The 17,061-nt window shown below is 40.1% G+C and overlaps 1 protein-coding gene across 2 annotated transcripts in view; it reads right to left on the bottom strand.

Annotated features, from left to right (window-relative positions):
• Positions 1 to 13,156: 13,156 nt before the first annotated feature.
• CNST (consortin, connexin sorting protein) overlaps positions 13,157 to 17,061 on the bottom strand; it is a 46,911-nt gene continuing 43,006 nt past the window's right edge. For both annotated transcript variants that reach the window (XM_058021273.1, XM_058021274.1), the window contains 2 exons: positions 16,734 to 16,869; positions 13,157 to 15,066 (listed from right to left, as the gene is read on the bottom strand). In XM_058021273.1, coding sequence (XP_057877256.1) covers positions 14,861 to 15,066; positions 16,734 to 16,869 — 342 coding nt within the window. In that variant the 3' untranslated portion in view covers positions 13,157 to 14,860. The remainder of the gene's footprint in view (positions 15,067 to 16,733; positions 16,870 to 17,061) is intronic.

Raw genomic sequence — 17,061 nt, 5'->3', positions numbered from 1 at the left:
TTCTCTTCCAATTTATGTCTTCTTTGTGTTATCTCTGATGCCTCTGAAAGTGCCAAATGTGCAGGCAGAACACAGACCTCATGATCTCACACTTACCTGCATTTCACTGACTGGCAAGAAGGGAGAGGACATCTCCTCAGTTTGATGAGACAACATGCCACCAAGAACTCATTTTGATTCTGCACAGATGCCTTTCAAAAATTAGAAGAATAGTTTCTTGTGTGTAAACAACTGAGAAGTCCTTCATGCATGGCATCTGTCTTCCTCACATCCTCCAGGTGGAGGATCTTTCAAGGACTTTGGCGTTAGAGTTGGTTGCAAAACATCTTAATAACCTCTTGATTTTTGCAATATCTGTTTTGCTGGATATGAGATTGATTTAACACTGGTCTATGGATATAAACAAGTAGTATCTGTGTACACTGTGATGGACAATAAATATTGACCCTGAAATATTTAAATACAGTCTAGTGAAATTAAATATTTTTATATTTCAGTTATAGTTTCTAAGGCTTCAATCTTCTTAAAATATTTGTCTCTCCATATTCACAAGGGGCAAGAGTTTTAAATTAAAAAATTCAGATTCTAGTAAGAATACGCACTAATTAGCTGAGACTACAAAACCCCTGTTGGACCTGGGCTACACACAAAAACACAACACACAGAGGAAGCCTTTACCTCTGATCATCAGTCTCCTAGAAACAACTGATTGCATAAAATGTCTGAAATCTCAGTTAACATGTTGTGTAATCACCTAGCATCAGGTAAGGATTCTAGACTGCATAGAAGATACCCCTAAACAAACCTTATAAATAAGGCCTTACATGAGGAGTTTCTGTCTCATCCAAATCCAAAAACTGTGGCTGTAATGTTTTCCATTTTATTCCCTCCCGTTCCCCTGGGCCCTTTTGCTTTCTCCCAGGCTGAGCTAGCATCACCATTCCATGCAGCTGCATCTCTCCCTCACCCACGTAATTCCCCGTGGCAGCTGGGAACAGAAGGGGAAAGGACTCAGGTGGGTATGGGGGACACAGAGGTCTCCATGGACTGTTTCTACATCCATACTTAGAAGGGAGAACAGCAGAAACATTAATAGTGAGCATGTTGTTACAGACTTCAGCTTTAATCATGGAGCAGCTCCAGGAATGTTGCTCTGCAGATCCTGCCACCTTAAAAACCTGCTGGAGGCACTTTGGGAATTCATCCAGGATTCCACCAAACTCCTGGCCAAGTGCAATACCTTGGATCTGCATGCAAATCTAACGCATAGTTAAAAAAAAAAAAAAAGAAGCTGAACTTACCTTAAATCCACTGGAAGTTATAATTATTGACAACTGCATTTTCCTTACGGACACCAGAGATTTATGTTGACTTACATGTCCAGGAAACGAGTCATCCACTGGTTGAACTGGGACAAATTCCCATTCTAGGTGGAACCAAAAAAAGTCATAGCCATGACACTCACAGCTGCAACCTCTTGTCCAAGGTCAATTGGATCCAGCTCCTCCCCAAAACCTGTTAGAAGTGGGGCAAAGTGCCAAAAAGCTTTGAGAGAACTGACTGCTCCTCCCAGGGCTACCAAAGTGAGAGCAAGCAAGGAAGAATCAATCACCTAGAGGGGATGGCAAGAATCACTCAGATAACCTGCTTTTTAACCTGCTTTCCTGTCTTTCCAGGGTCACTCATTCTGTGCAGTGCAGCAGAACCAATCACACAACGTGGGTTTCAAACCTCTAATTACTGTGGCTGCTTCTGCCTCCATACTGCTGGAGGGAGACATCCCTGCCATGGAGCTCTGGTGCCCGTGACAGCCACAGCACGTGCCATGCTGCTCAAATCCTGGCCCATGACTAAATCTCAGTGTCACCCTTCCTGGCAGTAATTACACCTCACTGTTAAAAAGGAATCATCATCAAGGCTGCTACAAAGAAACTGTTTTCATGTGAAGCAAGGGACTCAAGAAAAATATTGTAACATAAAATAATTGAAAGCATGTATTTTTTAGACGTCTCAAAGGATGAAGCTTTTGTGATAATGAATAGTCTAATTTTCCTAACTGAAACTAGGTCAACAACAAATTAAATTACCCAGCCAGCATGAAAAAGATGAATTGGAGGAAAATAAAAACCTGCCATTAAAATAGATTTCCAGCCTCTCTTGTTAACCTGGAAGGAAAAAACCCAGTAATTTCAAGATGTCAGTGTCATGAAAAGGAATTAGGCATTGCCATGCTGCTTTCCCCCTTATGAAGTGCAGTGTTACAAGAACCAAAGAAATAAAATCTATACCAGGATAGTAACATAAAGAAACAACAGAAAAGTGATAGCACCTGGTTGTGGTGTTCTTTCAGTATGTCCTTTATTGAAAAAATATGAGATTAACATCTTGAAATTAAATCATGGTGCCAAATCATAACCATGAGATATTTTTCTCTTCTTTAGCATTAAAACAAAAAAAGTCAAGAGTGTCTCAAAGCATTTTACTAGTTTTAGGTATGTGTCAAATGTATTTGAAATCTAATTTCTCTGTGGGGCTGACTGCAGTGATGAGAGGGCAATGGAGCACTCTTGCACCCCAGCCGTGGTGTGGGGCAGAGTGTGCTGCTGCTGCAGCCTGGGCAGCTGGGCTGCCCTTGCCCTGCTCTGCCCTGCGGGGCAGCACCACGCTCTGGGGAGATGAACAGGGCACAGCAAGGCCTGACTGGGCTCCTGTGGCTCCTGTCTGGGGAGATGCAGGCCTGCACCAGAAGTGAAGCAGGACCTGTGCACTGCCAGGCAGTATGACACATAATGAGCTTTAAATGCTAATTATAATAGCAATAAAATACCTGTCTCCAAGACTGAAAGGTCAGTGACAAACCTACCCCAGAATACCTGTGTAAGAAGGGTTGTGAGCTATAAAATTCTGCTGCAGGGCTATCAGACGGTTTTTTTCCATTTCAGTGTCATTTTGTTTTGGAAGGAAATAGCCTAGAAGTGTTCAGAAGTAACTCAGTAGTGTTCTGCTTTTGATTGAACTGAATATTTTGAAGCAATGCAGATCTGTTGCTGCTTCTCTAAAGAGCACTGTCTATTAAGATTGCAAAGCCACTGCCTCCAATCCCAGAAATGAACTTGGTGATTTGGGCTTTTGGTACCTGTGTGTTATGGTGCTGTCTTTAATTACATGAGCATATCCTGTTGTTTCAAGGATTCCTGTTCATGTAGTCACTGGGAAGCTGCTCAGAATTCTCTTTGCCTTCTTTACCCAATGAGTGGTTTCAGGTCTTAGTTAACATGCCTCCTCCACATCAGCTTCTGCTTATGGAACTATTCACTTGAAGTGATGGATTAGCACTCATTTAACTACAGTGTTTGCAGGCTTTCTTGTAAATATTGAAGTATTTAAATATTTAAATATTGAGGCCTTAAAAAGACAGAAGACTCGATCTTTGCCAACAGTTCTGCATAATTTGAGAGAAGGCTGCTCGACAATGCCCATTAAACCAGTGCAAGCTCAGCCAAGTACACAGACCATGCATGGCTCATGTGCTGGTTTGAAGTGAATTTGAAATTCAAAGGTAGTTACACTTGAAATTTGCAGTACAACTAAATGAAATTGTTCTTCTAAAGGAGGAAAACTCAGAAGGAAGCAAATGTCTTATAATAATACGCATTGCTGGTGACATGTCCAGCATAGTCTATCAGTAATTTTCTTTAAGAAAGCAGCACTCCTCACAGTAACAGAAACAGCAGCAGCAGGAGTCTGAATTTTGTTTTGGAGAATGAGATATTTGAGGTCAAGAAACAATGAGGAACAAGAAATAGACTGAAGAAAGGACAATACAGTTATATCCCTTGCTCCTCTGTCTCTCTCCAAATGGAATAGATTGGCAATGAGTATTCCATCACAAGGAAAATCCCATTCCTATGACCTGTTTTCGTCTAATTACATGACCTGCTCTTTCCCTCCCACTCCTAAAGGTTTTTCTACCGTTTACTCAAACGTGCCCTGGAAATCATGGGGTGCTGAAAAGCAGCACCTCAGTGAGATGTGCTGAGATAAGAACTTCAGCTCAAAGAGATCTAACAGTGAATTTTAATAGGGGCTGATAGGATTATTTATCTAACATCCAGTTCTGGTTTTCCTGTGTAATATAGGGATAGACAGCAGTAAATAGTGGCTTCTCTGTATTTAGTACTCCCAGCATCAACTGAAAAGAGTAGGATATGCATGGGTCTGAAAAATGAGTCCCCAGAAATGTAACAACAGCACCAAAAAATGGGTGCTTCCTGCTGTGACCATAATCTTTTTCTATTTCAGTAGGAGATTATGATACCATCACTCTTCTCTGCCACCACCTGGGTACATATTTGGAAGAAAATGGGCAAAACCTCTACCTTCTGCACAAAAACCTACAAGAAAGTGACTTACAAAAAGGGAAAAAACCACAGAGCCAACAAAATGCCTGAATTTCTCTGCAGTCAAGGGCAGTTTCCACAGCCAATACCTGTGACAGAAGGTTGCTTCTGGAGGCAGCTGCACTAGGGAATTTCTAGATTGTGTTTGAACTGGAAGGTGTAACTTAATTTGGCTCATTTCTTCCTTTATATCAGCCTCCCACATTATTTTCCAGATTTCCAGTGAATAGCTTATGATGGGCAATTTCTCTGTGAGCGTGAGAATCTAAATCACTAAATATATCTAAATCACTAAATCCCAACTAATCCTGTCACTACAGTGAGTCACAGGTAGAAAAAAGCTTAATTGGTATAAATGTGAAAAGGACTGGGGACAGACTTCTACATTCTCTTTCAAAGCTTTTAGAATTGACACTTTAAAAAACAACCTGGTTCTATTTTCCACAGTTTATTTCTCCAGCTCCCCCTCTCCTTTCCCCACCCTTTGCAGAGACCACCAGCAACACGAAGCCCATTAAAAGCTCTGCCCCTCTGCAGGTGGTATAAAGGGGGAAGGACCAACAAGTCTGTGCTCTGCAGATACCAGAGACTGAAATCCATCAGGTAACTGGCTTTACCCCTCACTCCCACAGGGAAATGCAGGGAGGCAAAAGCAGTTTTTATTTCTACAGCTTTTTATTTTCTGCAGGTATCTCAAAATAGCTGTAAAATGTCACAGTATAGTCATTATGATGCTAAAACAACTCACACAAAAAAAAACCCAACCCAAACTGAATGCAGTTTATTCACCTGATGGCACAGCACACTAGCTGGCAGAAATATTAAAGTGTATCTCCCTATTTTTCCATATTTCTTTCCTATAGCCCCTCTGAAACAGCTCTCATATTCAGAGAAAACTCAAAAAAGAAAGTGAATAACAAGAAGAGTTTTCTTCCCTTCTTTTCTCAGATGCAAGGTTCACTGCAATTACTTGTGACAATGCAGGGTAACCATCTCAGCCGAAGCGTGACTAGCAAGTTGCTGATGTTGCTTGAAATGTGTTACTTCTGAAATTACCATGACTCCACTCACTCTCAGGATCATTAGAATGAGAACTGCCACAGGGAGCCTCAGAGAATTGTCCCTGTCACGTATGCAGTGTACTGAAACACAGGAGAATTAAGTGATGTGCTTGAGAACACACAGGAAATTTGTGGAAGAGCAGACAATTAAAGTAAACCCTCCCAAGTTCCAGGTTTGTGTTCTAATCACTTCATCAACTTCTCCAAATGGTGTCACAGCACAGCCTTTTCCAGCCACAGCCATTTCCTTCTCTGGCCATACAAAAAAAAAAATCAAACCAATTAGTTAATAAGGATTTTGTCCAGAGGCAGGGATGAAGATTTGAGGTAAATAAAATGGAAAAGAATATAAGGACTAGGAAAAAACCCCACCACCACCACTACCAAAACTCACCCCAAAATCTGGCAAGAAAGTAGTTTTCTATTTAACAGTGCAGTTCAAAACAAGAACCAGAAAATAAAATTAAATTTGCCCTGTCTCTGATCTAGTGACCTGTTAAACCATATTTAAACTCATGACTGTGATAAATGCTCTGTGATGTAAATGCCACAGAGTGCAGCCTTTTCACCTTACGGAACTTGTTCCTATTTGAATGATAGTGAAATCATGAGGCAGTCTCAGCACACTGCTTCCACTCAAAACTTTCTACAAGTCTTTTTAGGGTTTCCATGATGCTTTTGCTCAGGGATCCCAAAGTCTTTGATCCCTCATGCTACACATATCTACTTAATGAATATCAGCAAGTTTAGTGCCACAGGACAGCTGTGCAGTCTCTTCTGTGCTGGACTGCGGGCAAAACAATGTCAGGCTCAGTCCTAAAGCACACTGATGATCTCCTGGGAGCAGAACATTTGAGTCACAGTTTTGGGGTTTCGTTGCTGAAGCTGCAGGTGTCTTTAAAGACAACTCTTGGCTGTAAAGCTTTGAGAGACCTGGTCATCCCTGTGGTGAAAGGAGCAAAGGGAAGAACACTCCCCTCCTTGGCTGCTCTGTACTGAGAAATTTTAGCCCTGAAAGATCCCAGCACAAATTGCACCAAAGTGCCAGACTGAGCTGGCAGTGTGGGTGGGCTGTGCAAGGCTTGTTACACATTGCAAAATTCAGCTTATTCACTGAAAATATTGTTTCATCATCCTCCTGCATGACTTGATAGGGATGGTTCCTTTTAATGGGGCTGTTTTATAATACATGAGTCACTTATTGCTCATGGCCATCTACTTTGCCTTTGTAGGTAAATCATGGGCTATTACCCAGTGAATTGACTCAGAAAAGTAATTCTCTATTTATAGAAAAATGCAAGAGACAGTACACATCAAAAAAAAAACCTCAAAAAACATTGCATAATTTTCTTTGCCTTCAACCAAGGGAAAGCTTTCAGTAACACAAAAATTGAAATGAAAATAGGGTTATTAAAGTCATTTTTTAGGGATGCCAAGAGCATTTGAAATTATTTTCATCTTTCACATTTGCAGACAGTGATGACAACATCCACTTTATGGTCAGAACATTTCTGTGCCTCACAAGAACTTCATTTCTGCCGGGAGGCAGAATCTGGTGACTGTGGCTTCTTCCCACATCCCTTTGTTTCTTCCCTTTTGGCACAGGCACAGGTATTGTGTGAAGCCCAGCAGAGCTGGGAGATTGTGCCTTGATTAGGGTTCTCAGCAGGGCCCCTTCTGCTGAGAATTGTTATTTTCCTGATACTTAACAGAGCATGAGTTAGATGGTGAAACACAAAGTAACTGCAGACAGCCTGAGCCTCATTTTCTGATGATAGAAATTGCCATTATACTTTGTGTTCCCACAAGTTTGGGGTCTGTTGATACTATTTGTTTTAATACATGTAAATAGCAACCAGCTACCATGGCTATGATGATATCAAGTACTAAAAATATGCCAAAAGGGCATTTGCAGTTTGTCCTGCATACTAGAAAGGAAATTCATCCCTTGAATAAAATTGATTCCTTAAGATCACCACAAAATTTATAAGAATATGAAAATATCTTTAAAGAAAGTCTTCAAAGCTGTGTGAAATCAAAGAGACTATGAACAAAGGGTGACTCATTTATCTTCCTTAATGTGTTGTCCTAGTGGGAACTGGAAACAGACAGAAGAAGATCATAAAATAGGATTTACAAGCTCTGATCTTGCTATTCTTCTTCCTGCTACATGACCTTGTAAAACCACTTGCTCCTAAGGAATCTACAAAGAATTTAACAATATTTTAATCCTTAGTCCCTTTTACTCCCTGATGTCATTAAACTATTGTGTGTTGGTTTTCTGTTTCTGTAAAAGCTGATGAAAAAACCCCATCACTGATAGATACCTTTATCAGAAATATTTTTTATTCTTTCCAGTAAAAAATTACCATAGGTGATCTAAGGTCTTTGCTACATTATTTTTAAAGCCCTTTTGCCCATAAAATGCTTTGTTTTTTCCTTTGTGTAACACTGAGAAGTTGTTCCCCCTTATTTATCAATTTCTACATAAATCTTTAAATATTTGAAAAGTCACTAGAAACATCAGAATATATTTTTTTGCTTTAGAGCTCTTTTCAAACATACTCTTTTCTATTATTTATGGTGGGTCTTTTGAAGCAACCTCGCTGCTTTCTGTGATGGTAGATACTGACATTTTGTCTTGCTGAAATTGACTGTGTGGATCTTTAGTGATTCAAATGTTCCACTCCCTTTTTCTCTGTAAGTCCCTTCCACAGTGCACTGAATTCAGCTGGCTCGGGAAAAATAGTGTGAAAATGTTCTTGCTACTCTGATAGCCTCAGAGACAATCTATCCATTTCATTAGAAATTCTGGCAGAAAAGCTGTACAAGCACAAAGATTCCCAGCATCAAGTGGCAAGATGCATGTTCTCTCTGGCAAAAAGCATTAATTCCTATTTCTGGAAAAGAAACAGAGGAATTGGCTTAATGCTGTATTTCTCTAATAAAAAGATAAGAAAGGAAACTGATTAATGGTTCCTAGATGAAAGTTCAAAAAGAAAAGAAAAAAACTTCTAGTGTAAGGTGTATGGTTTATGTGGAAGGAACATCTCACATCTCACATTGCTCAACTAATAGTGCATGTGTGCTTTCATCGTTTCTGATGCAACCACTCCCTTCTCATGCAAGGCTGCTGGCTCAGGAGAACAGGATGAATCCTGGCCAGCTTAAGGGGGGCACTGTTGGGAACACAGCATGGGCACTGCTTCCCTGCACTGCAAACAGCAACTGTGGAGTCTGGACATGTTATGGCAAAGCCAGTCAAGCTTTCTCATTGCAGTATTTGGCACATGGTGCTTTCTGAAAAACATTTAGCTCTCACTCTGAGAGCTGTTTTGGTAACAGCTTTAAAGCTGATCGGTCTATGAAAGCACAATAGTGGGGCTTAAACTCATTTTCAGTGCCAGGCAAAGAAAGGGGACACGATCATTAACTGGCACTTGACAGGAGTGTTACTGGAACCTTCCCAGCAGCCTCACAAATGAGTGCTGCATCAGGGGCCCGGTTGGCTAAAAGATGACACTTTGCTAGACAGCTCCTTGGCAAAAAGCAGAGGGAGAGAGATGATGGATCTGATGTCATGTGAAGATGTATTCAAACTTGTTTTCAAGAAGAGCAGCTTAAAATTTTAGATTAATGGAGGACTTTGGTCTAGTATCGGACATATCTCAGAAATTTTGGCTGTGCTTCAGTGCTGTCTCTAATATTTTCTGTTTTAGCCTGTTTAGCCATATTAAAAAAAAAAAAATCCAGATGAACCCAAGTGTAGGACTTTGGGTGAAATTCACTGGTATCAATTCAGTAACAGCTGTCACAGAGCAACTGTAAAACAGCATGCACCTACTCGCCACCATAATTTTCTTCAAGAGATGACCACAATATATGGACATTACTGAAATCAGTAAACCCTGGGCTCATGTTATGACAACATGAATTACCATGACTTTTAATTCAAAGTAATACAAATCACAAATGATATAAAGGAGCCTTAAATTCTAAAGGAGCCAAATTCTAAAAAATTCATTTTTAAGAAGGAATTTATAGCTAAATATTTTAGGCATCCTTGGGTAGCTATTTTAGAGAAAAATATTTCAAATATTTCATTAAGACACATGGACATCAGCAAGCAGTCCTTTAAACACCAGCCGTTTAAGAGTAGTACAAGAATCAGTGTAAGTTCTGCCATCACTGCTGAGCCAGTGAGAGTCAAGAGTTTTTACTGCAAAATTAGTTGTAATTGCTATTTCAGTTTTGCCTGTGGCCTCATTGCTGATTTCTAAATCTAACTATTGAATTTCAGAGTGTGAGGTGGAAGGGATGCAGGATCCCTATTTTAATAGAAGAATTCTGGATCCCTGTCAGGAAAGAAGATACTGTGGACAAGAAAGGGAGAAGAATCAGGAGTACAGTGGTAGAAAATAGTGTATAGCCTGGAGAAGAGATGATCTCTCTGAGGAGGTTACCAAGAAATGCCCTCACAGCAGTATTGGGAGCATGAGAGACAACAAATGGAAAGAGAGATTACACAGGGTATAAAGAAAACCTTTTCACCCTGAGCACAGCCAGGCAGCGGAATATGCCCAGGGAAGTTGTGCAGCCTCCATCCTTGGAGGGTTTCAAGACCCAACTGGATAAAGCCCTGAGCAATTTGGTCTGATCTCAGCTGACCCTGCCTTGAGCAGAAAGCTGGACTAGAGACTTTGTGAGGTCCCTTCCTAACTCAATTCCCCCATGGTCCTGTGAATTATAGAAAATGTGCTATTTCATCCTGGGAAAGAAGTGGCAAAGAGGAAAGGAGCCAGAAGGAATAAAAATGGGTGGGAAAGTGTTGCAAAATGTAGCATTGATATACTCCTATTCAGATCAGAGGCTGCTAGGTTGGATTGACTTGCAACTGTTTGTGGTTTTATTTCTTTCATTGAGTTCAGAGAGCAGAATGCCTTGTGACCACTATCCAGGTCACCCACCAATTACCAGGAATTCTGAAACTCACCATCTGTCAATTTGCTTTCACAATGATACAGTAAGGCAACATTTTAGTACCTGAATCCCACCTGTCTGGCAGCACCAGGCTCTGTGAGGAAACTGGGTTTTTGTTAAACTATTGAAACAAAGGCAACCAGGAAAACTACACCAAACCTTACACATTTTATCCTCACTTTCCATTCTGATTTGGGTTTAGTAATGAAATTCATATTGGAGGTACTGTTCATTTACTTGAATTTCACAGAAAATCTCAGTCTTTTCAGACATTTAGAAATCACAGTATCCAAAAAGGTTAATGTATTTTCTTTGGGACAGTTTTTATTTTTTTTTTTTTTTTTTTTGCTACAGTATGTAAATTACAAGCTTGAGTGACTTTCAAAGACAATTATTTACTCCTTTTGCTAAAGGAAGCTTAAGATAAATTTGTTACAAATAACTTTGATTCCCCTCAGATGTTCTTGGTTTTACATTACAGTACAAAGTAGGCAAACATGTTTCCTCAGGAGGGTCATCCCTTCAGGTTATTGAGTGGAACAGCACCCAGTCACACAGGAATCTGGACTTCCAAAGTACTCTGTTTACCTGATAGTTCAAACTTGCCCTTTACTACCAAGAACCCCTAAACCAGAGTTTCCCTTTTTGTTACAAAACTTCCTCTACTGCTTGTCACCAGGGCTACTATGCATTTTCCAGGTATGAAACCAAGGATAATGGAAAAAAAATTAACATACAGCCCGAGTCTAGATCACAAACTTCTGCTGGCATACCTGAGTTGTGGAATGTTTGCTTCCTTATGCTGTCTTGAGAAGAAGCCTGTAGTCTAGTGTGGCTACACTGCAGCACAGTGCCTTTCTTGGTCTAGTCTGGGCTGTTGGGGGTGAGGGTGTTAATTATGTGGTCAGACATTTTGTCAGCATAATGCTGAATCTACATAAAAAGTCTTGTTGGATTTTTCTTTATCACAAGAATCTCTTTGAAATAATTATGCTCAAAGAATAAACAGGAAGGTGGGGGTTTCTAGCAGAGTGCTGCAGATGATTAAGTGGCACAACTTCTCTGAAGGTACACTAGCAGCCTGAAATCCAGCCTTATTTTATGGAAAGTTTTTAAAGCTACTGTCAAGTATGGAACCGTTTCCTGAATGTTTCTACCAATTACAAATGTTTCCAACTCAGCACAATATGGTCCCTCTATTGCCAAGCAAAACAGCCATAAAGACAGTGGCAGGGAAGGAAACAATGAATAAAAAGTTATATACAAAAGGCTTTAAAATGCAGCAAGTGTGTGTGTGAAGAGGAAGCCTTTTCCCACTGCTTTCTTCCTCCTGAAACAATCTTAGCTGTTGCTTGGTATTATTTTACCTCAAACACTCAGATGAGTAATAACTGTTCCAATCCACTATTTCTTTTTGCTTTGATTTACCTGTTTGTAAGGTCCTAAGCCCTCAGGTCACCCAGCTGGAAGCAATGTCACCAGTATTCCAAAGAGAACAGAACACACAGGAGGGCCAACACCAGGCCTGCCTGCACACTCTTTGGAGCTCCAGTGCAAAGCAAATTTTGTTCTGTTGATAGCTGCAGGTTTGGTAATCCTACAGACCATTTGCACTGACAGAATTGTCACACGAAGCAAGAATTTGCACCATCAGCTTTTCCTAAAGGAATGCCAACAGAAATTGGATCCAGATGTGAACCCTTGGCTGCCACTGAGGAGTGAGCAGCTCAGCTGAGCTCAGGAGCCGGACAGCCTGTGCTCATGTGCCTGTTGTGCTCCCCCAGATCCTGGGAGCCTTGGCAGGGCTGCTGCCCTGGCACAGCTGGGGGAGGCTCAAGAGATGCCCAGGCCCCAAGGGAAGGGGGTCTGGGTCACACAGAATTCTGGCTGCTCACTTGTCAGTGGGCACACGTTGGTGACGTGCTGCACAACCTCCTCTTCATCTCGTAGGCAGTTCTGCTGATACTCCTGAGTCTTTGCACCAGGAACACAGCACAGAGAGAAAACACCAGGATTTGGATCACTGATTTGAAACTGAAATAGTTAGTAAAAACTGCTTTGATTTTAAATAGCTTTATAGTTTTAAATAAAATAATTGCTTTAAAAGAGTTTTAATTAAATGAACCTAAAAGTTGTGGGTCTTTGATATCCATGTCTGATATACTTTTAAATAAATAGATCTATAAATAGCTCTTGATCTTTTTGGTGATGAAGTGCACAAAAAGTTAAAAATATTTTTTTTTTAAGCTGAAATGAACAGTTGTCTCTTTAGGAATAGACTTAATATCCAGAAACACTCAATGCAAAGTTACAGAAACTCAAAATATATTCTAACTACATAGTCACTATAAATACATACTTTAACTGAAAGCATGCTTTTTAATTATTCTGTGAGTAAATTGCCAAAATAGAAAATTAAGCTTCTCTTAAAAAGAAAAACTAAATAAATAAACAAACAAACCCAGAATTCAAATAATAAACTGAACCAGCCAGTAACATTTTAAAACAAAGTGTCTTTCCCTTTCTCCTTTAGAGTAGCCCATCATGATACTCTTGAGGACAACAAACAAACAACCCCCAAACTACCATTCTCAAGTTTCTTTCTAAAAGCAAAAGTTTTCATTAATTTGGGCATTTGAAATTTGCTAGTTTAGTATAAAGCTGCACATGAGGCTCCCTAGGGAGTAAATAAACCAAGCCTCCACAGTGAAAACCAAAAGAGAAATCATACATGCAGGTTATTCTAGAAAAAAACATGATTTTAACTTTCACTTTAAAAACCCGTTAAGTGTAACAGTGCATTAGGAACAACCAAGCTCACTAGAGGGACAATTTGCTTGCAAATGTCAGAAAGCATGATCTTTAATGTTATAATTCTGAGCAGTATCTCAAAGATTTCACTTCATAGCATTTTACAAAATAATGTCCTAAACCTGAACACGCTGCATCATACAAGGTTAGTAAGCAGGAAATCACAGAGTGGAGTGAAGTGGGCCCCTCAAAAATGCAGTTTCCTGAGGTGTAAAGGAATCCTTTCACACTCACCCTGTCAGCAGGGCTGCACACTGGGCTCTGGGCAAGGACAGCTGCCAGCCCTCGAGCAGAGCCTGCCCCAGAGGCCTCTGTATCCAACTCTCACCTTCACTGCCCTGCCAGTGCTTCTCTCACGCCGCACAGGGAGGGCTGAGCACCAAGTGATAGAAACACCCATTTCAAATTACTCTTTGCGCTCATCTAAATTTGTTTGTAAAGCTGAGAAAGAACAGATTTTACAATCCAGGTCTCAGAACTGCAGGGCAAATAAATGCAAATGTGCTTTATCAGCTGGAACAAGTGCCCTGGAACACTGACAGGCTGTGGATCTGCAGCAAACCTCTGAACCTCTTCTGCTGGATCAGTCCCCCTTCACATAACCCAGAGGCTGCAGCCACACAGTTCTGTGAGCTGGGCACTCATTTGGGATGAATCAGACATGAGCCCTAATTCCAATAAATATTCATAGACAAAGGCAAGGATCATTATTCCCCATTTATGGAGGAGAAACTGAGGCACAAAGTGATTACTCCAAGTCAGTGATGTAGCTGGAGGAAAACCCAGTTAGCCCCACACCTGCCATCAGGTCCTTTAAAATGAGCCAAAGCCACTTGATTATTTAATATGAATAATTTAGTAAACATCTTTTGTTTCTGTGTTTTGTGAGACCAGTGATTTCTTTTTTAACTTTCCATTTCTAAAACAACCCACATGATACTGAGAGTAAAGGTCCAAGAAATTTAGTGAAATCTGCCAGCAGATTTATCCCATTCATGATTTTCACTGCAAGCTGTAAGATACAGGGTCAGCCTGGTAATTACCGAATGAGGGCTCTGGGAATGCCACTGCACTCTTCTCACTCCACCCAAATAATTACATGGCTCACCAGGAGAAATAAAATGGATAAAAACATTAAGACTTAGAAAAAAAAATAATGTTTCCATAAAACAGAGACTTATTGCATGATAGCTGGAGGCAACACCTTTGCACAAACAGCTGTAAATTAAAGCTGTCCTTTTACTAAGCTTCCAGAGATTGCTTACACAATGTGTGGCAATGGGAGAGAATACAGAAGACAGTTAATTTTCTTCCTTCTTCTTCACTTGCTCAAGTGGATGAAAAGCTACTTGCCTACTTTCAAAAGGATGAAGAAAATGACTTTTTATGCTCCCATACCACGCTGCTACAGTTGTGAACAGATGTGAACATTGTGCCACCTGATTGCTAAACTAAAATTTTCTTGATTTCTAAGTAAATGTGAAAGTATATTGTCAAATACACATCACCTGCAGGTGGCAAGTGTTAAAGAACTTGAAATCACAATTTTGTTCTACTCTCTCCAGTAACCACAGGTGAGCTCTGAGCGTGCTGTGTCCATCCCTTCAGCTATGAGAAGGCTATCCAGTGTTTTAGCTCTTCCACACGCTGCAGTATCTGTGTATAATAGAAATCCATGTTGGCTGCAAACTCAGTACACACAGGGGATTCCATGTCACCAAAGGTGCAGTACAGTGCAGTTCCTCCAATGCTAAGGAAAACAGTTGCTATGCACAGCAGGACCAGCAAAATACAGGAGCCACCAGACACTTCATCTGCAAATAAGAGAAGAAAAGGTGAAAAAAGATGCTACACAAAGCAATACAAATGCATGTGAGAAAACTTGAGACAGGTTTTTATCATGAATGGGTCAGGAGGTAAACACATTTAATAATGCTCACCATGTCAAAGTGACCACAATAGACATGGGGAATTATATGTTTCTCAGTCTCTTCAGAAACCTAAATAATTCTCTTGCTTCATTTCTGCAGTCTGTGTGCCTGTCCCTGCTGGGATCCCTGGTGGAGCCATTCCATGCTGAAGCACAATAAGCTCACCAGGGAGAAGGCCCCACAGCCAAAGGCATCCCCCATGGAACAGCTCAAATGGAACCAAGGCTTTGAAAGGAAACCCAATGGAAACACTCTTGCTTCATTTCTGGTGACACTGACTGCACTACAATGAACTGCTTGTGATTACCTCACATTTTCACTGCAGACACAAAATCTTCAGTGTAGGTTAATGTGAGGGTTTTTTTTTATTTTACATCTCAGTTGTTTTCTGCTAATTCTTTGCATGATTGTTTATTCCAGAGTAGGAGCAATGCAGAAGTTGAAGAGGTGCTGCTACATCCCCACAACCTCACTTGTCCTTGCTAATCTGTACATATGAACAGCATCTGTGCCTTCTGTCAGACTGATAGGGCTCTAAGGAAATTTCTGTGCTCCCTTCAACTCTACACAGGGAGAAGAAATGGGATAAAAAGAAACATTCAAGTTTTTTTTTTTTTTTTGGTGTGTGTTTGAAATCAAACTTGAAGTAATAATAACAATATAAAACAATTTTCCTTCTGAATCACTAAATCCCGGGGGAAAATAAAAGAAATAACTCTAACTGGAATTTTAAATAAAACATAAATACTTTTAAAATAATTTCAAGAAAAAGATGGGATAAGGTCTCTTCAGGCTGTGAATGTTTGAGACATGCTAACACACTTTTAAGAACGAATTTATACCATTTAGTGGCTGGCATACACAGTAGATAGAAGTTTCTATATCATTAGCAATCAAAAGTAATTTTCTTAGTATCTTTTCAGTTTGAATAACAGAGACCCTAAACTAAAAAAAAAAAAAAATAAAGCATAACATGAGAAACATACTAACATACTGTGTTTCTCATGAGGCTATTTATAGCCCATCAAAAGGTGTCAAGCCAGATTTAATGGCAGCCAGCAAATATGTATGGATGTTAAATTATAAAGCAAGGTTAAAATGTGACACCCTCCAATTGCATGGAAACCACTAGAAAGGGTTGGAAATGTGCCCATGGACGAAGCACAACAGACTTGTTTCTCTTGCATCCCTCTACCTACACAGTAAATGGATTTAGGGAGAAAGCTTACATCTCCCACCTTTAAGCAATGAACATTAATGAAAGGACTTCAATTATTTGCCACTTGTAAATCATTCAGCCAGAGGAAAAAAACAGTGACTTAATTCTCAACCAAGCTTTAAATCAGAAGTGTGCTCGCTGTATCCTTCTGTAGTCTTGTTACCCAAACCTGGTACAGATTAACAATCTTTGATCATTCACCTTTACTTACAAAGTTTTAAAAAAACAAGACAGTATATTGAATAAATGTCTGCTTTGTTGCTGTGAACAAAAAGACTGACAACATTTGCACCCCAAGAGCACAACCCATGAATTAACAAATTTAAACTACCTTGATCCAATGTGTCTTCCATTTCTTGGAATCTCACTCTTCTCTTTGTTTGCCTTTGCTGGACTTGAGCAATTGTTTTTCCATCTCTGTCATCTCTCTTCTTTAGTATAGACACCAATCCTTCCACTGGGGTAATCTATCAGGAAAGTCAGTGAGTGGCACAAGAGATGTTAAATAGAACTCATGCTTTGATTTCTCACAATGACTCAGGGAGGAACCAAGCTAAACAGTTAATAAATGGTTTCCAGTCTACTTTTCTTAAACATTGCAGCACTTGTGAAACCTTCTTGGAGACATCAAGTCCTGAACAGACAGGACAGCTGCAGTA

This window comes from Melospiza georgiana, chromosome 3, assembly GCF_028018845.1.
Source record: "Melospiza georgiana isolate bMelGeo1 chromosome 3, bMelGeo1.pri, whole genome shotgun sequence".
NCBI classification, from domain to species: domain Eukaryota; kingdom Metazoa; phylum Chordata; class Aves; order Passeriformes; family Passerellidae; genus Melospiza; species Melospiza georgiana.
This window is presented reverse-complemented; position numbering and strand designations above follow the sequence as displayed.